The sequence below is a fragment of the Mirounga leonina genome, unplaced genomic scaffold, assembly GCF_011800145.1.
Source record: "Mirounga leonina isolate KUSES-001 unplaced genomic scaffold, KU_Mleo_1.0 Mir_166, whole genome shotgun sequence".
Lineage (NCBI taxonomy): Eukaryota > Metazoa > Chordata > Mammalia > Carnivora > Phocidae > Mirounga > Mirounga leonina.
This window is the reverse complement of record NW_023270418.1, coordinates 23,113,705-23,138,741: the sequence shown is the minus strand read 5'-3', so window position 1 is coordinate 23,138,741 and position 25,037 is coordinate 23,113,705. Positions and strand designations below refer to the sequence as shown.

The 25,037-nt window shown below is 39.4% G+C and overlaps 1 protein-coding gene across 13 annotated transcripts in view; it reads left to right on the top strand.

Moving 5' to 3' along the window:
* The window catches only part of PHF21A (PHD finger protein 21A), a 192,839-nt gene that overhangs the window by 145,260 nt on the left and 22,542 nt on the right, over positions 1-25,037 (top strand). For 10 of the 13 annotated variants that reach the window (XM_035012661.1, XM_035012665.1, XM_035012663.1 and 7 more), the window contains 3 exons: positions 6,397-6,648; positions 7,865-7,954; positions 11,425-11,718. In XM_035012661.1, the coding sequence (XP_034868552.1) occupies positions 6,397-6,648; positions 7,865-7,954; positions 11,425-11,718 (636 nt within the window). The remainder of the gene's footprint in view (positions 1-6,396; positions 6,649-7,864; positions 7,955-11,424; positions 11,719-25,037) is intronic. The other 3 variants (XM_035012667.1, XM_035012669.1, XM_035012670.1) reach the window with 3 other exon arrangements.

Below are 25,037 nucleotides of genomic sequence, written 5' to 3'. Positions count from 1 at the left end.
AGCATTGGTCACGTAGAGCTGGGGCCTGTTTCGGACCATGCTAAGCTCAGCCAGCACCAGACAGAAGTTCCTTTGGCTACTTCTTTATACTATACACTGGGGTAAAAATCCCTTGAAATGCGTTGGCAGAAGGAAATGGTATTACTGAGGAGCAAAAATTAAGATTTCCCACCTGCCCAAAGAAGAGGGGAAAGGTAGACAGTGACAAAGAAAAAAATCACTTCTCTGTGTAGGAACAGAACTAAGGTCGTATTTTGAATTGCTGGAAGTATTTCTTTGCACTTGTTCTAAAAGTCTGTGTGACTCTGCCTTCTCTGGAATTGTTTTGCTGGAACTCTTAGCAGTTAGGTGTGGAGATATTCCAGGAGTGGGACCCTTGGAAACAGGTAGAAAGGCATTCAGAAGAAGGGTGATATGTTTCCATTATTCAGAGCATATGAATTTGTTCTCATATATTGAAGGAAATCTGAAACGGAAGCTACAGGTCCAAACTAGAACTAGGAACTGGAGGCTTAATAACATTGTAACTTGGTATAGCTGTGCAGATGTTTTTGCTGAAAGGGGCACTTAAACTAGCATATAAGGATAGTAAGGCAAGATACACAAAAAGGACATATTTGGGAATAATGTTCAGTTAAAACTATTCAATGAAAATGTTTTTGACATTTTGAATGGTTAAAAATATTTCATAGTATTTATATTATTTTGTATGAAAATTATATGAAAGTCCAATTTCAACATCTATAAATCACATGTTACTGGAACACACACACACACACACACACACACACAAAAGAAAACTATTCAGACTTGATCTCCACACACCTGCCTGTAATGTGGGCATACCTTTTAAAATGGGATGGTTGAGCAGTGGTTCCTGATTCTTAGGGATCACGAGCCCTATAAGACTCTGGCGAAGGCTGTGGATCCTCTCCCCAGAATAATACACATTCACACCTGATAACACTCATTTTTGCACATGATTTCAAGGACATTGGGATCTTCTGAAACTCAAGCATGGGCATCCTTTATGCACCAATACCAGGTCTTCACTATATACATAGAGAAAAAGATTATAGTTTACTTGGTTATTCACTCTTTATGGACATTGGGCTGGTTCATATAGAACATTTTTCAAGTGAAGAATACATTACTTGTAAAAATACTAAAGGTTACTAAAGATAGTTGACATTTAGTCACAGTTACTGTATACTGTTATTCTCCTGAGCGCTTTACATATAATATACACAGCCCTTATCCCAACGCTAACAAGGAAGGTGATATTATTATTATTATTATTATTATTATTATTATTCTGTTTTTTAGAAAAGAAAACTAAGGCACAGCGAGATTAAGTAATTATCGAAAATTGTATGGGTAGTATGTGTGGTAGAACCGAGATTTGAACCCAGATGTTCTGGTGAAAAAGTCTGTCCATTCAGTGCTCTTCTGTACTGCCATACAATACCAAAAAAAGAAATGCCAACATTATATAAAATGCCAAAGTAGGAAAAAGAGTAATTCCTGTTGTAAGTCAGATAGCTGGAGCATAAATTTTATCATAATCTCCACTCCTAGGCTCTTTGAAAATTAAGCATTCAAACTGACTTTTAAAACCCCCTGACCAGGACTTGTATTTCTTCTGAAGGATTGCTTATCAGATTACTATTGTTGGAGTTGATTCGTTGGTTCTCTTTGCAAAGTACAGTTTGATCAGAAAGTGTTTACGGGGAAGGAGTGTGGTAGAATTCCTTGTTTCCTGGTATGTATGAGTTTTCTCTCTTAATCCATGGAAACTTACTGTTCAAGTAACATTCCGTGTCCCACAAATCAGAGGAAATACTTATATAATACTTTAATACCTCTTCCTTCCCTAGTAATCTGAGTTCTGTCCTGCTTTGGGAAGGTGAATGATGGTGAGGCGAAGGGCTATCCCCAAAACAGTGTTGTGTGGCATCTCTCCACCTGGTAGCCCACCTGATATATTTAGTTGATTTAGCTTAGCTTGTTTTATACTATTCTGTTTTGTTAAATGCAGATGTATAATTTTAAAAGCCAGAGACCCTCTGAGTTTTTTATTTCTGTCTTGACGGTAAACTGTCAATCAGTATTTACTGGGTGTTCTTGGTGTGTTAGATTCTGGTATACAAAGAGGTAGTTATGGTCCCTGCCTCAAATCTGGTATATTATCATTTTCATCCATTCTGTAAATATTTATTGGGTCTCTATTATATGCAAACACTGTGCTAAGCAGTGAAGAAGGTAGATTCACAAATAAGACAGAATTTAAAAATTTAGAGAAGAAGAGGAAAATGTAAACTGCCAACAAAGAAAAATAAAATGAAAGTACCAGTGAAGAGCTGTGAAAAGGCCAGAGGACAGAGTAATTTTAACTAGAGGGATCAGAGGTGCTTCATGAATGAGGTGACACTTGAGCAGGATGTGGACAGATCAGTGAGATTTTAGTGATAGAGCAGAGGGGAAGAGCATCACAGATGTAGAGAACTGTGTGAACTAAAGTATGGAGTCACAAAAGTAAATGCGTGTCCTAGGAATAGCAGAGAGACTGATGTGGCTGTAGTGTGGATTCTGGGCAATAATGGAGAGGGAGATAAAGCCAGAGGCAGAAAGAAGCTAGCTTGTAGAAGCCCTCCAATGCATGGCAGAACCGTTGGAGTTTTGGGCAGTCAGTGGGAGTCATTAAAGGTCCATGAGGTCAGGGACAAATGGGAAGTTGTATATGGCATATATTAAATATCTAAGTTCGGAAAGGAATAACTATTAAGTAGTAATCAGCACGGGCAAACAGGAGGTGCTTGGAAGAGAAAATGTTTTATTCGAAGTCAGGTGGCTAGCAGGGACCAAGGCATAGCAAGTGGGGGGACCAGTCCCCTTTACTTAGTTAACTCAAATTCATCCTTGTAGGTAGATTGTGAAATTTTTTCAATTTACAAGAAAAAAAATGAAAGACGAGAAGAGTTGAATGCAGGTATACCCTTCAAATTATATTCACAATCCTGTCCTTTTTAATGATATAATACAAATGTAAAGAAGCATGCAGTTAATAAAACCAAATAGAAAATAAACCCTAATGGACAAAAAGAGGAATGGGGTGGTTCTATTTGTAGTCATGTGAGTGCGCAGCAGTTACCTGCCATTCAAAATTAAATGAAAATAGTCTAAAATAGATATGGAAGTTCACTAGAGCCCATAATAATAATCGCTGTAAGTTCTGATTTGTTCATTGGAGTCTATTTTAAATCAACACCTCATGCTCTGCAGGTAAACAACAATAATAACTTGGCAAAAAAAAAAAAGGAGTTTGCTTTTAGTGCTTCTTGCCATGTATTTCTGCATTAATTTCTAGTTGGTGCAGTTTAAATTTTGTCAAAATTAAAGAACCTCTTCATGACACTGTGGGGAAACTGCTCTCTTATCTTGAAGCCAATCACAATTGGACAATATCAACCAGGGACTAATCGTAGCTTCCAGAAAAATAATTTTCTTTGTTGTTGGATACCTTCCTCTCCTGTGTCTTCTCTTCTTCCTGCCATACAGGTCAGAGGTTGTCATTAGGTTTGGATTTCAAAATTCTAGATTGTCTCTAAACTCTAACACTCCCAAGAGTTTGGTTTATATTCCCAAGCTCCTAGAATAGAATAAGCACCAGACCAGAGGTAAAGATTTAAGCAATACCAGTGTCGATACCTGTTGTAAATAAGTAGTTACTTGATGTATTTTTCAAAAAGTTTTCATCGGTGAATATAGTACTATGCCTTGTGCCTATATATACAGAGAATTATATAGGTGCTAGAATACATGTTGTGAAATTAGCCACAACTAAATATCTATAAAGTAGAATAAAATGCTAACCTGAGATGTCAACAAACTTGTTAGGTTTCAGGGTTTTTTAAGTGTTGGAGTTAATGGTAAGTATATAATTCAGGTGAGTTTGAGGTGTCACTGACTTTTTTCTTAGAATAATCGCTTTAGGGTGACCCAAAATATTGATAGTGATTTACCTGAACCAAGGATGTTTCAAACAAAGTACATGACCTCTTTCAAAGCAGTAACAGCATGCACAATTGTTTTTAAAATCCATGTCAGTGAGTTCTGCTGATTAGAGCTTTTACTTCCATAACCTGTGTTGGCACCAAGATTGAATGCCATCTGGTGTGATTTGCTCACCATTTGAAAAGGTCTTTGTATTTTAATGTCTTAAACTGAAAGAAAGGGCTAATATCACACTGGGTTAAAAACACTGATTACAAATAGCTGGTGATGTAAAGTCAGTCCTTTCTGCTACACTACTGTAATATTTCTTTCTTTCTTTTTTTTTTTTTTTAAAGATTTATTTATTTGACACAGAGAGAGAGACAGCTAGAGAGGAAACACAAGCAGGGGGAGTGGAAGAGGGAGAAGCAGGCTCCCGGCTGAGCAGGGAGCCCGATGCAGGGCTCGATCCCAGGACCCCGGGATCATGACCTGAGCCGAAGGCAGACGCTTAACGACTGAGCCACCCAGGCGCCCCTACACTACTGTAATATTTCTAATGATAAACAGCATTTAGCTTTTATTTGGCTTTCATCATGGATAGATAGTAGATGACCTGCCTCCCCGTCCCCCAGAATAAATACCAGTGTTCCCCTTTTACTCCCATTTCACAGTTGAGGCACTGAGCGAGGAGAATGAGACATGGCTGTGTTGCTGATTAGAGAGAGGAAACAAAGATTTGTGTGATTTTAATTAAGACCATTAATAAGGATTGCTTATAGGCTGTGATGGGATAGATGAGGCCAGATCACTCATTGTTTTCATCAAAAGAAAATAAAGAGATTAAAAGATGAGATGGTGTTTATCTGTGTTTCAGGCACCTAGGAAAAAACCAGCTTAGTACACAAGCACTGACACAGTCACTGAAATGGAAATGCACAAGGGGATTTGTCCAGATCTGTTTCAGGGAGAGCAGGGTCCTTTTCAGCGGTGTGGAGCAATGCTGTCCAATCAAACTTTCTGCAGTGTCGGAAATCTTCACTGTCCAGTTTGGTAGCCACTAGCCACCAGTGGCTTTTGAACACTCGAAATGTGGACAGTGTGACTGAGGACCTGATGTTTTCATTTTATTTTGTTTTAATTAATTTGAATTTAAATGCTGCGTGTGGCTGGGAGCTACCAAATTGGACAGTGCCAGTATAGAGTAAGAAGAAAAAGGTGGAGTAGTATCAAAACCAGCACCAGCATGTTGGACCAGATAAACTTCCATGTTCCTGAAACGTTTGGATCTTTAGGATCTTGAGTGAGTACTGGCACTAGATTAGGTGTGTGTGCCATGTAATAAGGTTGTTTGCATTTTCTTGTTTTGTAACTGCCCCTTTAACTACTCTAGAAACTACAGCTGCAGAGCACAAGCACTTGTGGAGGATCAGTCAAGTCCTGTCACCTATGCTCATCCTCTCAACTATCAGGCTTTTTTTTTTTTTAGTGGTGGGGAAGGGGCAGGAGGAGAGGGAGAGAGAGAATCTCTAGTAGGCTCCACGTCCAGCACAGAGCCGGACATGGGCCTCGGTGTCCGACCCCTACATCACGACCCGAGCCGAAACCAAGAGTCGGATGCTTAACCAACTAAGCCACCCAGGCGCCCCGATCTATAAGGCTTTTTGAAACGCAGGTGTTTGCTTCCACTTTGTCATGTTTCACTGGATCTTTGATTGCTTCTGCAGCAGTTCTCCAGAGAAAAGATTGTAGTTAGTGACTCACAGCCCTTTGGTATCAAGAGCTGGTATTTACTATACTAGGTGGTTAATAGGTTTTATTATCTAGAGTTTGGGATTTACTGCCTTTGAGGCAACAGTTGTGCTAATCCTCATGTGAGTTTCCCTTCCTCCTCTCTAGGGTGACAATCAAAAGAATGAAAAGACACTGTCCTTTCATCTGAGCATTTGTGTGACAGGAGGCAGATAACCAGAATTATACGATGGCTTTCTTCATATTGATGAGGTTGTAGCAATTAAAGACAGAGATGGTGTATACTCCATTGATTTGCAACTTCTACAGAGTTTAAATTAATTGAGAGCAAGCAAAGAATAAAAAAACAGATAAATAGGTACACTCATACTCTGTATCTGTAAACCCACCCCATTCATTGTTGAAAATCCTGTGCCCATATTTGTCCGCAGTTATTACTATGAACTTGAAGCCGAATTTGAAAACTCTGGCACAAACTAGAGCCTGTCTTTCCCTGTAGTAAGAAGTGTCTGTATGTACACAAAGGAAATGTTGTTATGTGGAGAAACTGGATTATCAGAACCATTGCTTTGTTTTCCTCTGGGGATTAGTAGCATACTGTTTAGTGGGCCCACACTTCAGTGTCCTAATATCTGTTCTCATGTCTCCTAGAAGACTGTAACTACAGCTTCTATGATTACCACAAAGACACTACCTCTCGTCTTGAAAGCAGCAACTGCGACCATGCCTGCCTCTGTTGTGGGCCAGAGACCTACCATTGCTATGGTGACCGCCATCAACAGTCAGAAGGCTGTGCTCAGCACTGATGTGCAGAACACACCAGTCAACCTCCAGACGTCTAGTAAGGTCACTGGGCCTGGGGCAGAGGCTGTCCAAATTGTGGCAAAAAACACAGTCACTCTGGTAAGCCAGCAGCTGCTACTCATGTGTGCCCACATGAGAGGGTTCAGGATATGCATTTGTAGAGTATATCCATTTTATGCTCCTGCTGGATTTCTTAGTCTCCATCATTCAGCCATATCAAGTTTTCCTTGAGGCTGACAAGGGAATATGGCATTCCTACCATCTGCTCAAATAACTGTAGAGGTGTCCCTTGACACCAAGGACCAGAATCCATTCAGTGCATTATCTGCAGTCAAAGTATGGCTTGACCTGGGGAGGAATGTCCTTCGTAGTGGCATGCACACAGTTTTATGTAGCTCTCTCCATCCTATTTGCAGACCTGCCTGTGAAACTTGAGTGCTTACACTCTCTGCTTCTGTATTACTGATTTGGGGAAAACTCCCCTCTGGACTCCTTTAGTTCACTATCCCTTGAAATTGGCTGCACCCAGGAAGTACTAGAACAAGCTGAGGCACTTTAAAAATATTCAAGAAACTCACAAATTAACAGTGTCTGTGCCCAAGGACTATCAGAAAAAAAGATCCCTTGAAGAATTACTTGAACAAAAACTGTTCATTTCATGAGATTCTAGGGTAAAACCATTTAGAAACTGATGCTCTCTGAAGCTTGGGGGAAATATAACCAAATTGTGGTTTTAAAGTCCCTTCTTAAAATTGCAGCTAAGCGCTCTTGGTGGCTTTTGAATGATGACCAGTGATGAGTTAAATGAGATAGCAGTAAAGTGAAGCTTCAGCACTGACCAGGAATCTTGAGAGAAGCGACCAGTTATCTCAGCCAAACGCTGAGAGTTAGAAAATTCTCTACAGGAATAAAGCGATTCACTGCTAGATAAAGCGCTTATATTAGGAAAAAGCCCATTTGGCCAGGCAGCAAGTTTGATTTTACTTTGGATCCATTCTTGACTTTTAAAATATGTACGTGCAAGAGTTCTTGAATGTCAAAGGAAATTGGCTAAGATTACCGAGCCTGCTCTGTTGTACATTAGGCGTGTAAGGACACAGAAATGTGGTTGGTTCACTTTGTAGGGTAAAACGTGCAGGTGGGAAAAGGTTTTTTCAGGCAGTGTTAATTCAGATGGTTAATTCTACAGTGAAAACTTTTAGAAAATATTGCCTGACCCAGAGAATAGTGATGCTAAAAATACTGTAAGAACGCCTAGCTTTGATATTGAACAGTTATTGTCCTCTGTGGTTTATTTATTTTTCCCATTTTTTAGCAGGTTCAGGCAACACCTCCTCAGCCCATCAAAGTACCACAGTTTATCCCCCCTCCTCGACTCACTCCACGTCCAAACTTCCTTCCGCAGGTGAGTAAACCAGTGACAAGCCCAGGGATGGGTTAGGTGAGACAGAAGTCCTCATGGGCCCTTTTTAAGCAGCCTGAAGTGTGATTATCAGCTCAGCTTTGCTCAGATCTTACTTAGTTAGCTAAAGGTTCTGGATGCTGATTTCTATACTGGGAAGAAGCTTATTTGATCACCGGGGTTTCTTAGCAATGACCAAAGGCAGTAGCAGGGGCATGTGAGGAAAAGGAGAATTTAAGATAGCCCCATTTTAAACCTCATGATGTTAACTTACTGGAAGTTTAGCCAAACCTGCCTTCCAGTGGGGAAGGAATGCAATCACTACTTTTTTTTTTTTTTTCCTGTGTGCCAAAGAGAGTAGGGAAGGAAACAATAGCCAAACTAACCAGTAGAAACCAGAGAAATTTAGTTTAACTCTGGGAAGTAATGGTATTAAGCATAATTTTTAAACACAAAGCCTTGCCTATAAAAGTTTAGACTAGGGGTCTGCACAGGGAACTTTCTATCTAGGCCCAAGCAGCTCTGCTTGCCCATATTGCCCTGGGAGAATTCTTCTAGCAGTTGGACTAAACTCATCATTCTCATTGCAGGATGTCAGGATTGCCCCAGTCTGGGTTTTGACGGGACTTGACTTGCCTCGTAGAAAGGCTAGGAGTTCCCATCAGAAGCCCCATGTTGTAGGCAAAGAGAGAAGAGTAAGGAATTTTGTGGACATAGGTAATTTCCAAATTGCCTGTGCACTAGGTTTGGGCATTGAGAACATGAGATAAGGTGATTTCAATCATTTATGCAGTAGATCCTTATACCTTGGGTATCAAAAAAGCCAGTTTTCAAGACAGTTCTCTGCCCTCAGAGGGCTTCAGATCTATGTACAGGCAATCACAGTGTCCATTATGGGAAGTACCGGGTAGTCTGACCACACATGGGAGGGACACCCAGCTCATTCTTAAGAGTATTCTAGAAAGTTTCCTAGAAGAGTTGACATTCAGTCTGAGACCTAAAATCCTAGTAAAGTTAGCCTGACAAAGTTTTGGGGGAAGAATAAAAATGTCCCCGGCAGAGGGTAGAGCCCATATGCAAATCCAGTATGGAGAGATGCATGTAAGCCTAAGGAACCACAAGGCAATTTGGCGTAGCTGATCATACTGGGCCATGTAGCTGACTCAGGCTAGGGTAAGAGGTGAGGCTGGAGAAGCCCATTGTGCCACAGGCCGTGGAGCCTTCTAGACTATGTGGGAATTTGGGCCTTATTCCAGGAACAACGGGGATCCATGAAAACATTTCCAAACAAATACTTGAAATGATCAGATTTTTGTTTTAGAAAATTCCCTCTTGTCATTGTGTGGAGAATAGATTGGAGATGATCAAGACTGTGGGCAAGAAGAATAGTTAGGACATCATCAACAATAATAGCTAATGTTTGAAGACTCCTGCTCTGTGCCGTTTACTCTGCTAGGCACCTTCTGTGGGTTATCTATTTTAATCCCCACAACAGCCCTGTGAAAGTAGTTATTATTTTTTTTTTAGGTAGGTTCCGGAACCTAGGGCTTAGTCGCTGTTTGGGTCATGACCCATGAGTAGGTTGTGTGAAATCAATTTAGTGGATTGTGACCAGAGTTTTTAAATAAAATGAACAAAACAGAATATGAAACATTAGAGTACATTGCACATATGTAATGTCTCATGAAGCTTTTGTCTTACAGAGATTTAGGTCCATGTCTATATGCATGTACTGGTTACAGTAAGAAATGTATTCCCTACTGTGTGTCTGCAGCAGCCAACACAGGGTCATCTTAAGTTCAGCTAAATATTCAGACTCATGGGACTGTCAAGGCCCACAGTTCAACACAAGACAGAAACCAGAGCTTACCAGCAAGACAGCGTCAGACATTTTCTGTCAGCCTGTAGGGCAGTCTCCACAGCTGTTCAGTGATAGCTCAGGTGCAGGGAAACGGTGGGAGAGCCATCCTGGCACAGAAGCCTTACGCCACACAGGAACCAGTGTATCCTGTAACAGTTCCATAGCCATGGCTTTCAAGGTCCCCACACTGGACATGCCCAGTTACAGAAGTCAGCCCCACTTCATGAAGCCCAAAGCATGGTGTCCCATCAAGTATTTATAATTCTCCCCATTCAGATTCAACTTAGCCGTAAGGGATCATTTTTACCATAAGCAATGTTGCCTGGTAACATAGTTGACATTCTTACCCTTAATCAGGTTTCCAGGGGAACAGAGCTGGAGAGTTAACTGCAGGTCAAACTTTCATGCATAAGGGGAAAAGATTTTGCCCACAGGGTCACTGTACAGAAAGTTTGAAAAATGCTGGCTTAAATCAAGTATGTTACCTGAGGTTAGCCAGCTAGTAAGGGGTAGGAACCAGGATTTGAACCTAGGCACGGCTGACCCCATGTTTTTAATCATAATTTTTTATCACTGTTCCAGTAAGCCAAACAGGTAGAGCGATGGCAGGATGAGGATAGAAAGTAGCCATATTTGAGGATTTAGGAAGTAGAGGTACAGTAGGAAACATCAAGAATGGTTCTGAAGTTTATTTAGCAGGAAAAGACCATTTCCTGAGGGGATGATAATAGGAGGAAGGAGAGAGTTGGAGGAAGAAATAGGTGAGTTTTAGACATGTTGATTTTTTATTGTTGTTGTTTTTAAAGATTTTATTTTTAAGTAATCTCTACACCCAACATGAGGCTCAAACTCACAACGCCAAGATCAAGAGTCGCACATTCCACTGACTGAGCCAGCCAGGAGCCCCTAGACATGTTGAATTTTAATTTCTTGGGAGACTTCCAAGTAGAGATATATGACAGGCAGTTGAGTATATGGTTCTGAAGTTCAAGAAATGTCTGGTCCTGAGATACCAAGTATGGACGTCTTCAGTACATAGATGGTAATTGAATCCATGGGATGGGTGAGAACTCCCAGGAAGAGTGAGGAGCTTGGTAAGAAAAGAGGTTCCAGGACAAACTCCATTTAGGATTGGGCAGAGGAAGAGGAAGCCCACAAAGGTGACTTAGAGGAGCAGCCAAGAACGGGGAGTTAGAGAGCAAGGAGTCACCCTGAATCGAAGCCACGGACGTGAAGAAATTTAGAATGTGAATTAAGACCAGCGGCAGCATTATTACCATACTGGGCACAATTCCTGGGTGAGACCAGCCTCTGGATTAGGCATTTGACCTCAGCCCGAAGAGGCAGCATGGTATGGGAGAGGGAGCTAAGGTTTGGATTCAGAAGAACCACGTTGGAGGGTAACATTTGGACCCTCTTAAGAGCTGATGAGTCTTTTATAAGATTATATATCCTGACAACCATAGAATTAATAACACCAAAATGAATATTAATAAATATTGGTACTAAATACCATTTCACATACAAAGTGTGAAAAACCTGGCAATGTCTTAGACTTACAAGACTTGAGAAGTTTCTTTAAGTAATATAATTATCCTCTCTTTCCCCATAGGTTCGACCCAAGCCTGTGGCCCAGAATAACATTCCTATTGCCCCAGCACCTCCTCCCATGCTTGCAGCTCCTCAACTTATCCAGAGGCCCGTCATGCTGACCAAGTTCACCCCCACGACCCTCCCTACCTCCCAGAATTCCATCCACCCCGTCCGTGTCGTCAATGGGCAGACTGCAACCATAGCCAAAACGTTCCCCATGGCCCAGCTCACCAGCATTGTGATAGCTACTCCAGGGACCAGACTCGCTGGACCTCAGACTGTACAGCTTAGCAAGCCAAGCCTTGAAAAACAGGTACAGGCAGAGTATGCATCTGCTTCGGGCAATAGTAGCCTTGCCGTTGAGGCTGGGCTGGCTCTGAGAATGCTTTATCTCAGCACCATTGTCAGTAACCTGTTGCTTATCATGTGATCATTTATCCACAGTGCAAAAGGGCTAATCTTACTGAAGAAAGTTGGGTTGCTTTCCCCACCATCCCCTTCCAGGTGGATTCAGATTCCTGTGGGAGTGAGCTCCCCCTGCTGGCTCTGAGCTGAAATTCACAGATGGGTTCTGCTGCTCTCCGGAAGCACAGACATATATAATACACAGAAAATGGCATATTAGTAAGGGCCCAATAAGAATCCAGATGAGGATATGACTGTGAAAGTCAGGAAGACTAAACAAAACGGGGAAAGGAATTTCATTTGACAGATTTCCCCTGGTTATTACAGATAATGAAGAACCAAATGAAAAAAATTAAAATTTCTAAAAAGCATTTTTTTTTAACTCTAGAGAATACAGCCGTTTTAGCCCAAATATGAAGTCTCTCATGTATATTTCTAAAGTCAGATTTTCTCTTAAAAACACAAAGCTAGAGAAATACAAGTAACCTCCAAAAATACTTAAGGGTTCTGTGACAGAAGACTTCTAAAAACAAGAAAAAGAATTTATAGGCAGTTAACCATATTCTATTTAAAGAAAGACCAATGATGAGAAAGAAGAATTTTGCAAAGAAAAGCATCCTCTTTCAAGAAAGTTGCTTTAAAAAGTCATTGACCTATTTCTAATTGCTCAGGCTTGAGTTCTCATTCATCTGAAAATAGTCTCTGGTGATCCTGAATCTTCTGCTTCTGGATGGCTGACCATGATTCAGAGAGGCTGGCCAGATGGTGGGAATGAGGGGCTTCCTGCTGCCTTGGCCTTCTTGAACAGAGGATCCTTATGCATCAAGCACCCGGCTTTCTAACCAGACAGCTCATAAATGCAGCAGACCTGAGTAAAGCAGGCTGGAAGTAACATGTAGACTTTTATTTTTCAATTTTCAGTGGGAGCCCAAGTAAAGAGATATCCCACTTTTATTCTTAATTTCTCTTTGAAATAGTAAGACAAGCATGATAAAATTGACAATTTGGCCTTGGTGTCAACAAGACCAAAGAAGGTGGAAGAGACTGTGGTAAGCCAGAAAGTAATATATGCCATCTCAAGGAAGCAACTACTTCTTGACAATAACCAATTTTTTTTATCATATGGAAACTTTTCCTTTAAGAAAGGCCAAAAATCCAGAGATTTTGAGAAATCACCTAGTTTTAAAAATACTAATAACTGTTTAAACACCATGTAGGCAAAAAATAGCAATTGCAGGGCAGCTTCACCTCTGGATAAATGGTTTAGAATGTCTGACAAAGACCAAACCAAGCTAAAAGCTTACTTGTTTTTGTTTGTTTGTTTCCCTTTTTTTTTTCACTTGGGTGAAATTCATACCACATAAAATTAACCATGTTGAAATGAAGAATTCACTGACATTTAGTACATTTACAATGTTGTGCAACCACCACCTCTGTCTAGTTCCAAAACATTTTCATTACTCCAAAATAAAACCCAGTATCTCTTAAGTAATTACTCCATTTGCTCTTCTCCCTGCCTCTGGCAGCCACAAATCTACTTTTTGTATCTATAGATTTACCTATTCTGGATATTTCATATAGATGGAATCATATAATGTGTTGCCTTTTGTGTCTGGCTTCTTTTAATTAGCATGGTATTTTCCAGATTCATCCACATCCTAACATGTATCAGTACTTCAGTTCTTTTTAATGGCTGAATAATAGTCCACTGTATATATACCACAACTTGTTTATCCATTCATCCACTGATGGACATTTGGGCTATTTTTACCTTTTGGCTATTGGGAATAATGCTGCTATGAATATTCAAGTACAAATATTTGTTTGAATATCTGTTTTCTAGTCCCTGGGGGTCTATACCTAAGTGGAATTGCTGGATCATGTTAACAGTTCCATGTTTAACTTTTTAAGGAACTGCCAAACTGTTTCCAGAGCAGCTGAATCCTTTTCCATTCCCACCAGCAATGTATGAGCATGCCATTTTCTCTGCATCCTTGGTAATACTTATTATTATTTTCTTTTTAAAAATTATAGCTATCCAGGGCACCTGGGTGGCTCAGTCGTTAAGCATCTGCCTTCAGTTCAGGTCATGATCCCAGGGTCCTGGGATCGAGCCCTGCGTCGGGCTCCCTGCTCCACGGGAAGCCTGCTTCTCTCTCTGTCCCACTCCCCCTGCTTGTGTTCCCTCTCTCACTGTGTCTCTCTCTGTCAAATAAATAAAATCTTAAAAAAAAATTATAGCCATCCTAGTGGGTATGAAGTGGTATTGCATTGTGGTTTTGATTCGCATTTCATTAATTATTAAAATTGTTGGACATCTTGTGCTTGTTGGCCATTTGTATATTTTCTTTAGAGAAACATCCAAGTTCTTTGCCAATTTCTGTGTTAGGTTGTTTGTCTTTTTGTTGTTCAGTTGTAAGGGTTCTTTGTATAATCTGAATACTAGACTCTTATCAGATTTGCCGGTATTTTTTTCCTCCCATTCTGTAGGTTGTCTTTTCACTTTTTTTTTTTCTGGAAGCCTGTACTTTCCTCATTATATGGGTAGTGTCCTTTGATACACAAAACTATTTAATTTTTTTTTTTTAAGATTTTATTTATTTTTTTTAATTTTTTGATAGAGAGAGACACAGCGAGAGAGGGAACACAAGCAGGGGGAGTAGGAGAGGGAGAAGCAGGCTTCCTGCCAAGCAGGGAGCCCGATGCGGGGCCCGATCCCAGGACCCCGAGATCATGACCTGAGCCGAAGGCAGACGCCCAACGACTGAGCCACCCAGCCGCCCCCAAAACTATTTAATTTTGATGAAGTCCAATTTATCTTTTTTCTTTTGTTGCTTGTGGTTTTTATGTCACATCTAGGAATCTATGGTCACATCTAAGAAAATGAAGATTTACTCTTAATTTTTCTTCTAAGGAGTTGTATGGTTTTAGCTTTTATATTTAGGTTAGTAGTTCATTTTGACTTAATTTTTGTACAGAATGTGAGATAAGGGCCCAGTTTCATTCTTTTGCATGTGGATATCCATTTCTTCTGGCACCGTTTTGTTGAAGAGACTTTCCCCATTTGAATGCTCATGGCACTGTTATTGAAAACCAGTTGGCCATTGATGTATGGATTTATTTCTGGACTCTCAATCCTGTTCTTTTGGTCTGTAGATCTATCTTTATGCCAGGACCAACCAGACTCTCCTAATTACTGTGATTTTGTAGTAAGTTTTGAAACTGGGACGTGTGAGTCCTCCAACGTTTTTCTTTTTCAATATTGTTTTGGCTATTCATGGTTCCTTGCAATTCCTACATGAATTTGAGAATTGGTTTTTTCAATTCTTCTGCCAAGAAAAGGCTGTTGGAATTTTAATAGAAATTAAAGATATTGAATCTGTAGGTTGCTTTGCATAGCATTGTTAACAATATTAAGTCTTCCAGTTCTTGATCATGGATTTCTTTCCATTTATTTAGGTTTTCTTTATTTCTTTCAGCAGTGGTTTATGGTTTGCAGTGCACAAGTCTTTTATCTCCATAGTTAAATTTATTCCTAGGTATTTTATTCTTTGGGGTGCTATTATAAATGTCATTGTTTTCTTAATTTCCTATTACAATTGTTCATTACTGTTGATAGCAATACAGCTGATTTTTGTGTTCATCTTGTACCTTGCAACTTTGCTGAGTTTCTTATTAGCTCTAGTAATTGTTTGTGGATTCTTTGGGATTTCTATATGTAAGATCACATCCTATGCAAATAGAGATAGGTTTAGATTGTCCTTTCCAATTTGGATGCCTCTTACGTCTTTTCTTGCCTAATTGCTCTGACTAGAACTTCCACCACAATGTTGAATAGCACTGATGGAAGTGGACATACTTCTCTTGTTTCCAATCTCAGAGGAAAAGCTTTCAGTCTTTTGCCATTGAGTATGATGTTAGCTGTGGTTTCTCATTCATGCCCTTTATAAAGCTGAGGAAGTTTCCTTCTATTCCTAGCTTTCTGAGTGTTTTATCATGAATGAGTGTTCAGTTGCTTTTTCTGCATTAATTGAGATGGTCGTGTGTTGGGGGTTGCCCTCATTTATTAATGTGGTATATTACACTCCTTTCATTCCTGGGATAAGTTCTTCTTTGTCATGGTGTATCATCCTTTTATTTTATTTTTTTAAGAATTTATTTACTTAGTAGAGAGCGTGCAAGCGCAGGGGAGAGGGGCAGGGGGAGGGGCAGAAGGAGAGGGAGAGGAAGAGGGAAAGAATCCCAAGCAGACTCCACATTGATTGCAGAGCCCGACATGGGGCTCAATCTCACGATCCCGAGGTCATGACTAGAACAGAAACCAAGAATTGGGTGCTCAACTGACTGAGCCACCCAGCTGCCACTGTATCATCCTTTTAATATGCCGTGAGATTCAGTTTGCTAGTATTTTATTAAGAATTTTTCTCTAGGGCGCCTGGGTGGCTCAGTTGGTTAGACGACTGCCTTCGGCTCAGGTCATGATCCTGGAGTCCCTGGATCGAGTCCCGCATCGGGCTCCCTGCTCGGCGGGGAGTCTGCTTCTCCCTCTCCCACTCCCCGTTTGTGTTCCCTCTCTCGCTGTGTCTTTCTCTGTCAGGTAAATAAATAAAATCTTTAAAAAAAAAAAAAAAAAAGAATTTTCCTCTATATTCATAAGGGACATTGGTCTGTATTTTCTATTTTGGGGGTGTCTTTTGCTTTGGTATCAAGGTAATACTTGTATAGAACAAGTTATAGAACAAGGCTGTATAGAACAAGTTAGAAAGTGTTAATCCTTTAAATGTTTGGTAGGATTCACCAGTGAAGCTGTCTGGTTCTGGACTTTTTGGGGAGGATTTTAATTACTGTTTCAATTTCTTTAGCTGTTACAGGTCTGTTAAGATTCTCCATTTCTTCTTGAGTCAGTTTTGGTAATTTGTGTGTTCATAGGAATTTGCCCATTACACCTATATTATTTAATTTGTTGGTAGTTCTTCAGTGTACTCTTTCCTAGTCCTTTTTATTTCTATAAGATTGGTAGTAATGTCCCCACTTCTACTTACGATTTTTGTGATTTGTGTCTTCTCCTTTTTTTTTTCTTAGTCTGTCCAGCTAAAGGTTTCTCAGTTTTGTTGATCTTTTGAAAGAATCAACTTTTGGTTTCATTGATTCTATTGTTTTTGTGTTCTCCATTTCATTTATTTCTACTGTAACATTTATTATTTTCTTCCTTCTGCTAGCTTTGGGTTTAGTTCTTCTTTTTCTAGTTCCTTAAAGGTTTTTCTAGTTCTTTAAGGTTTAAAGTGAGGTTATTGGCTTGAGATCTTTCTTATTTTTTAATGTAAACTGTTAGAGCTGTAAATTTCCTCCTGAGCACTACTTTCACTGCATCACATCAGTTTTGGTATATTGAGTTTTCATTTTTATTCTTCTCAAGGTATTTTCCAATTTCTCTGGCTGTTTCTTCTTTGACCCATTGGTTGTTTAAGAGTGTGTTGTTTAGGGGCGCCTGGGTGGCTCAGTCGTTAAGCGTCTGCCTTCGGCTCAGGTCATGATCCCAGGGTCCTGGGATCGAGCCCCACATTGGACTCCCTGCTCGGCAGAAAGCCTGCTTCTCCCTCTCCCACTCCCCCTGCTTGTGTTCCCTCTCTCGCTGTCTCTCTCTCTGTCAAAAAATAGATAAAGTCTTTAAAAAAAAAAAAAGTGTGGTGTTTAGGTTCCACATATTTTAAAGTTTTCCAGTTTTCCTTTACCATTGATTTCTAGCTTCTTTACATTGTAGTCAGAGAAGATATTTTGTGTTACTTAAGTCTTTTAAAATTTATTAGGATTTGTTTTGTGGTCTAAAACATGGTCTGTCCTAGAGAATGTTTCATGTATACTTGAGAATGTGTATTCTATTTTTGCTGAGTGAACTGTTCTTTATATGTCTGTTAGAGTTAGTTGGTTTAGTGTTGTTCAGGTCCTCTGTTTCCTTACTGATCTTTATAAAGATTTTGTTTATTTATTTGAGAGAGAGCAGGAGGGGCAGAGAGAGAGGGAGAAGCAGACTCCCTGCTGAGTGGGGAGCCCAGTGCAGGGCTCAGTCTCAGGACCCTGAGATCATGACCTGAGCTGAAGTCAGATGCTTAACTGACTGAGACACCCAGGCGCCCCTCCTTACTGATCTTTTATCTACACGTTCTTTCCATTCTTTAAAGCAAAGTATTAAAGTCTCCAATTATTATTATAGAACTTTTATTTCTTCATTTCTGTCAATATTTGCTTCATATATATGAGAATCTGTTGTTTGGTGCATATATATTTAAAATTGTCACATCTTCTTCATGAATTGACCACTTTTATCAATATATAATGACCTTCCTTGTCTCCTGTAACAATTTTTGGCTCAAAGTGAATTTCGTCTGATACTAGCGTAGCCATCCCTATACTGTTTTGGTTATTGTTTGCATGGAATATCTTTTTTCATTCTTTGACTTTCAACCTTTTTGTAACTTTGGCTCTAAGATGAGTCTATTATAGACAGCACATATTTCAGATCATTTTTTTTTTTATCCATTCTGTCACTCTGTCTTTTAATTGGTGGGTTTAACCCAGTTACATTTAAAGTGATTGCTGATAAGAAAGGACTTACGCCATTTTGCTGTTTATTTTCTACATGTCTTATGTCTTCTTTGTTCCGTAGTTCCTCCAATACTGCCTTTTTTGTGTTTGGTTTTTCTTTTTAGTGCACACTTTTGATGCCCTCATTTCCTTTTCTGTATATATTTTAGTTATTTTCTTAGTTATTACCATGGGGATTATAGTTAACATTCATAAATTTTTAACAATTGAAATGATACCAGCTCAGCTTTTTTTTTTTGAAGATTTTATTTATTTATTTGATAGAGAGAGACACAGTGAGAGAAGGAACACAAGCAGGGGGAGTGGGAGAGGGAGAAGCAGGCTTCCCACGAAGCAGGGAGCCCGATGGAGGGCTCGATCCCAGGACCCTGGGATCCTGACCTGAGCCAAAGGCAGACGCTTAACGACTGAGCCATGCAGGTGCCCCTACCAGCTCAGCTTTAATCGTATACAAAAACCCTGTTCCTATACAGCTCTGCCCCCCCATGTATGTTGTTATTGTAACAAATTATATCTCTATACATTATATGCCCATTAATATAGATTTATAATTATTGTTTTATGCATTTCTTTTTTAAATCCCATAGGAAACAAAAAGAGAAGTTACAGATCAAAGATACAATAATATTGGGTTCTGTTTTTACCTGTGTAGTTTCCTTTACCATAGTTCTTATTTCTTTGTATGGCTTTAAGTTACTGTCTAGTGTCTTTTTATTTCAGCCTGAAGAACTCCCTTCAGCATTTCTTTAAGTCAGATCTACTAGCATTGAACTTCCTTAACTTTTTGCAGGATATAGCATTCTTGGTTGATAGTGATTTTTTTATCAGCACTTTATTTTTTCATTTTATTTTTTTTTAAAGATTTTATTTATTTATTTGACATAGAGAGACACAGCGAGAGAGGGAACACAAGCAGGGGGAGCGGGAGAGGGAGAAGCAGGCTTCCCGCAGAGCAGGGAACCCGATGCGGGGCTCGATCCCAGGACCCTGGGATCATGACCTGAGCCGAAGGCAGACACTTAATGACTGAGCCCCCAGGCACCCCTTCTTTCAGCACTTTAAATATGTAATCCCACTACCTTTGGTCTCTGGTTTCTGGGGAGAAGTTGGCTGCTAACCATATTGAGGACCTCTTGTATGTGATGCATCACTTATGTGTTGCTGCTTTCAAGATTCTCCCTTTGCCTTTGGCTTTCAACAGTGTGACTACAAAGTGTCTCGCTATGGATTTCTTTTATTTATTTATTTTTAATTTCTTTCTATGGCAACACAGATTTTATTTTTTTAATTTTATTACTATTATTTTTTAAAGATTTTATTGGTTTATTTGAGAGAGCAAGAACACACAACTGGGGGGAGGAGTGGAGGGAGAGGGAGAAGCCAACTGCCCGCTGAGCAAGGAGCCCAATGCAGGGCTTGATCCCAGGATCCTGGGATCATGACCTGAGCTGAAGGCAGATGCTTAACTGACTGACCCACCCAGGTGCCCCTATTTTATTATTTTTTAAGTTTTTATTTTAATTTCTGTTAGTTAACATACAGTATTATATTAGTTTTAGGAGTACAAAATAGTGATTCAACAGTTCCATACATCACCTGGTACTCATCACGACAAGTGCACTCCTTAATCCCCTTCACCTATTCACCTATTTAACTCATCCCCCCACCCCCCTGCCGTCTGGTAACCATCATTTTGTTCACTATAATTAAGAGTTTATTTCTTCATTTGTCTTTCTCTTTTTTCCCCTTTGCTCATTTGTTTTGTTTCTTAAATTCCACATAGGAGTGAAGTCATATGGTATTTGTCTTTCTCTGACTTATTTTGTTTAGCATTATATTCTCTAGATCCATCTATTTCATTGAAAATGGCAAGATGTCATTCTTTTTTATGGCTGAATAATATTTCATTATATATAATATATATATATACATACACACACACACACACATACACACACCACTTCTTTATCCATTCATCCAACAAAGGGGTGCATGTATCCTTTTGAATTCCTGTTTTTGGATTCTTTGGGTAAATATCCAGCAGTGGGATTGCTGGATCATAGGGTAGTTCTGTTTTTAACTTTCTGAGGAACCTCCATACTGTTTTCCAGAGTGGCTGCACCAGTTTGCATTCCCACCAGTAGTGCAAGAAGATTCCTTTTTTCCCCATCCTTGTCAACACTTAATTGTTTCTTATGTTTCTGATTTTAGCCATTCTGACAGGTGTGAGGTGATATCTCATTGTAGTTTAGATTTCGTTTCCCTGATGATATGTAATGATGAACATTTTTTCATGGGTCTATTGACCATCTGGATGTCTTCTTTGGTGAAACGTCTGTTTATGTCTTTTGCCTATTTTTAGTTGGATTATTTGTGTTTTGGATGTTGAGTTTTATAAGTTCTTTATATATCTTGGATACTAACCCTTTATCAGATACGTCATTTCAAATAGTGAAGTTTTACTTTTTCCTTACTGACTTGGATGACTTTTATTTCTTTGTGTTGTCTGATTTTAGTGGCTAGGACTTCCAGTATTATGTTGAATAAAAGTGTTAAGAGTGGACATCCTTATCTTGTTCCTGACCTTAGGAGAAAAGTTCTCACTTTTTCCCCATTGAGGATGATGTTAGCTGTGGGTTTTTCATATATGGCCTTTATTATATGTTGAGGTATGTTCCCTCTACGCCTACTTTGTTGAGGGTTTTTATCGTGAATGGATGTTGTTGTACTTTGTCAAATGCTTTTTCTGTGTCTCTTGAAATGATCATATGGCTCTTATGCTTTCTGTTATTGATGGGATGTATCACGTTGATTGATTTGTGAGTATTGAACCACCCTTGCAACCCAGGAATAAGTCCCACGCAGTCATGGTGGTGAATGATTTTTTTAATGTATTGTTGAAATCAGTTTGCTAGTATTTTGTTGAGGATTTTGCTTTCATGTTCATCACAGATATTGGCCTATAGTTCTCTTAAGTGGTGTCTTTATTCAGATTTGGTATCAGGATAATACTGGCCTCATCAAATGAATTTGGAAGTTTTCCTTCCTTTTCTATTTTTTAGAATAGTTTGAGAAGAAAATGTATTAACTCTTCCTTAAATGTTTGATAGAATTCGCCTGTGAAGCCTTCTGATCCTGACTTTTGTTTATTGGGAGTTTTTTCATTACTGATTCAGTTTCTTTGCTGGTTATTGGTCTGTTCAAGTTTTCTATTTCTTCCTGTTTCACTTTTGGTAGCTTATGTGTTTCTAGGAATTTATCCACTTCTAGGTTGTCCAATTTGTTGGCATACAGTTTTTCATAATATTCTCTTATAATTGTATTTCTGTGGTTTTGGTAGTTACTTCTCTTCTCTCATTTGTGATTTCATTTATTTGGGTCCTTTCTCTTTTTTTCTTGATAAGTCTGGCTAAGGGTTTATCAATTTTATTGATTTTTTTCAAAGAACCAGCTCTGGGCTTCATTGGTCTGTTTATTTTTTTTTCAGTTTCTATATCATTTATTTCTGCTGTAATCTTTATTATTTCCTTCCTTCTGCTGGTTTTAGGTTTTGTTTACCCTTCTTTTTCTAGCTCCTTTAGGTGTAAGCTTAGGTTATTTGAGATTTTTTTTACTCCTTGAGGTAGGCCTGTATTTGCTATATACTTCCCTCTTAGAACCGCTTTTGCTGCATCCCAGAGGTGTTGGACTGTTTTCATTTTAATCGGTTTCCATGTACTTTTTTGTTTCTTCTTTTTGTACTTCTTTTATTTTTGTTTCTTCTTTTGTACTTCTTTTATTTCCTGGTTGACCCATTCATCGTTTAGTAGCATGTTATTTAACCTCCATGATTTTGTGGTCTTTCCAGATTGTGGTTGACTTCTATTTTCATAGCATTGTGGTCAGAAGAGATGTGTGGTATGACTTCAGTCTTAAATTTGTTGAGGCTTGTGTTGTGGGCTACTATGTGACCTATTCTGGAGAATGTTTTGTGTGCACTTGAAAAAAATGTGTATTCTACTGTTTTAGGATGAAATGTTCTGAATATATCTGTTAAATCCATCTGTTCCAGTGTGTTATTCAAAGCCACTGTTCCCTTGTTGATTTTCTGTTTGGATGATCTGCCCATCAATGTAAGTGAGATGTTAAAGTCCCCTATGACTATTGTATTATTATTGATTAGTTCGTTTATGTTTATTATAAACTGTTTTATGTATTTTGGTGCTCCTATGTTGGGTGCATAAATATTTACAGTTGTTCTATCTTCTTGTTGGATTGTCCCCCTTATTATTATATAGTGTCCTTCTTTGTCTCTTGTTACAGACTTTGTTTTAAAGTCTTTTATCTGGGGCTCCCAGGTGGCTCAGTCAATTAAGCATCCAATTCTTGGTTTCAGCTCAGGTCATGATCTCTCAGGGTTATGAGATGGAGCCCCACATCGGGCTCTGCACTGGGTGTGGAACCTGCTTAAGATTCTCTCTCTCCCTCTCCCTGTGCCCTTCCCCCCATATGTGCACACTCACACACTCTCTTTCTCTCTCAAATAAATAAATCTTTCAAGTCTTTATCTGATACAAGTATTGCTACTCTGGCTTTCTTTTGACATCCATTTCATTTGCATGATAGATATTTCTCCATCCCCTCACTTTCAGTCTGGTGGTGTCTTTAGGTCTAAAATGAGTCTCTTGTAGGCAGCATATAGATGGGTCTTGTTTTTTTATCCACTCTGTCACCTTGTGTCTTTTGATTGGAGGCTTTTGTCCATTTATGTACAAAGTAATTATTGATAGATATATATTAATTGCCATTTTATTCCTTGTTTTGTGTTTTTTTCTGAGGATTTTCTCTGATCCCTTCTTGTCTTTCTCTTTCATGTTTTGCTGATTTTCTTTAGTGATATATTTGGATTTCTTTCTGTATATTCTTTGCATATTTATTAGTGGTTTTTTGATACATGGTTACCATTAGGTTATATACAACATGTTCTGCATATGGCAGTCTATATATTAAGTTGATGGGACTCCCATTCTTCTCTCCTCTCCTCCCCATGTTTTAGGTATATGTTGTTATATTTTATATCCTTTTTTTGTGAGTTCCTTGACTTATTTCTTTTACAGAAATATTCACTTTTATTGCTTTCGCATTTCTTACATCTATACTGTCACTTTTGGTCTCTCCTTTCCACTCAAAGAGTCCCCTTTAATATTTCTTACAGGGCTGGTTTAGTGGTCATGAACTCCTTTAGTGTTTGTCTGGAAAACTCTTTATCTCTTCTTCTATTCTGAATGGTAGTCTTGCAGGATAGAGTATTCTTGGCTGCAGATTTTTCCCATTTAGCACTTTTTTTCTTTTTAAGATTTTATTTCTTTATTTGACAGAGAGAGACACAGCGAGAGAGGGAACACAAGCAGGGGGAGTGGGAGAGGGAGAAGCAGGCTTCCCGCCGAGCAGGGATCCCGATGTGGGGCTCGATCCCAGGACCCTGGGATCATGACCTGAGCCGAAGGCAGATGTTTAATGACTGAGCCACCCAGGCCCTCCCCGCCGCCTGCCATTTAGCACTCTGAATATATCATGCCACTCCCTCCTGGCTTTCAAAGTTTCTGTTGAAAATCTCCTGCTAGCCTTATGGGTTTTCCCGTGTAAGTTACTGACTTCTTTTTGTCTTGTGTTTTAAATTTTTTTCCTTGTCACTTTATTTTGCTAATTTGAATAATATGTCTTAGTGTGGCTCTGCTTTTGTTGATTTTGATGGGAGTTCTCTGTGCCTCCTGGATCTGGATATCTGTTTCCTTCCCCAGATTGGGAATGTTTTCAAATATTTTTTCTTCAAATAAATTTTCTGCCTCCTTTTCTCTCTCTTCTTTATTTGGGACTCCTATAATACAAATGTATTATATTTGATGGAGTCACTGAGTTCCCTAAGTGTATTCTCATTTTGTATAATTCTTTTTCTCTTTTATTCAGCTTAATTACTTTCCATTACTCTGTTTTATAGGTCACTAATTTGTTCCTCTGCTTCTTCCATCCTGCTATTCATTCCATCAAACATATTTCTCATTTCGTTTATTGAGCGCTTTATCTCTGCTATGTTATTCCTTATCTCTCTGTTAAGGGTCTCACTCATGTCTTCCACTCTTTTCTCAAGTCCAGTGTGTATCCTTATGATCACTGCTTTAAATTCTCTATCAGGCATGTTACTGATATCTGTTTTGCTTAGATCTCTGGCTGTGGCCTTGTCCTGTTCTTTCATTTGGGATGGATAACTGTCTGTCTCCTCATTTTGTTTGCCCCTATGTGTATGTTTCTGTGTGTTAAGAAAGTCAGCTGTGTCTTCTGTTCTTCCAAGTAGTGACTTTATGAAGAAGTAGTCCTGGAGTGCCCTGCAGTACGGTGTCCCCTGTTCCCCAGAACCTGGCACTTGGGGAGAGTATCCTGTGTGTTGCTTACACCCTGCTGTTGAGTCTGAGTCACTTTTCCTTCAGTGCAGTCATCTGTCCTGACTCTTTGCCTCTTGTGGGCTGTGCTTGCTTTCTGTGGTATTCGTGAGATCCAGGCAGGCTAGCTCTGAGGGGTTGTGCCCACTGGGGAACTGGTGAGCGTGGGGCTGGTAGCACAGTTTTCCCTGGGCCACTAGACCTGTGA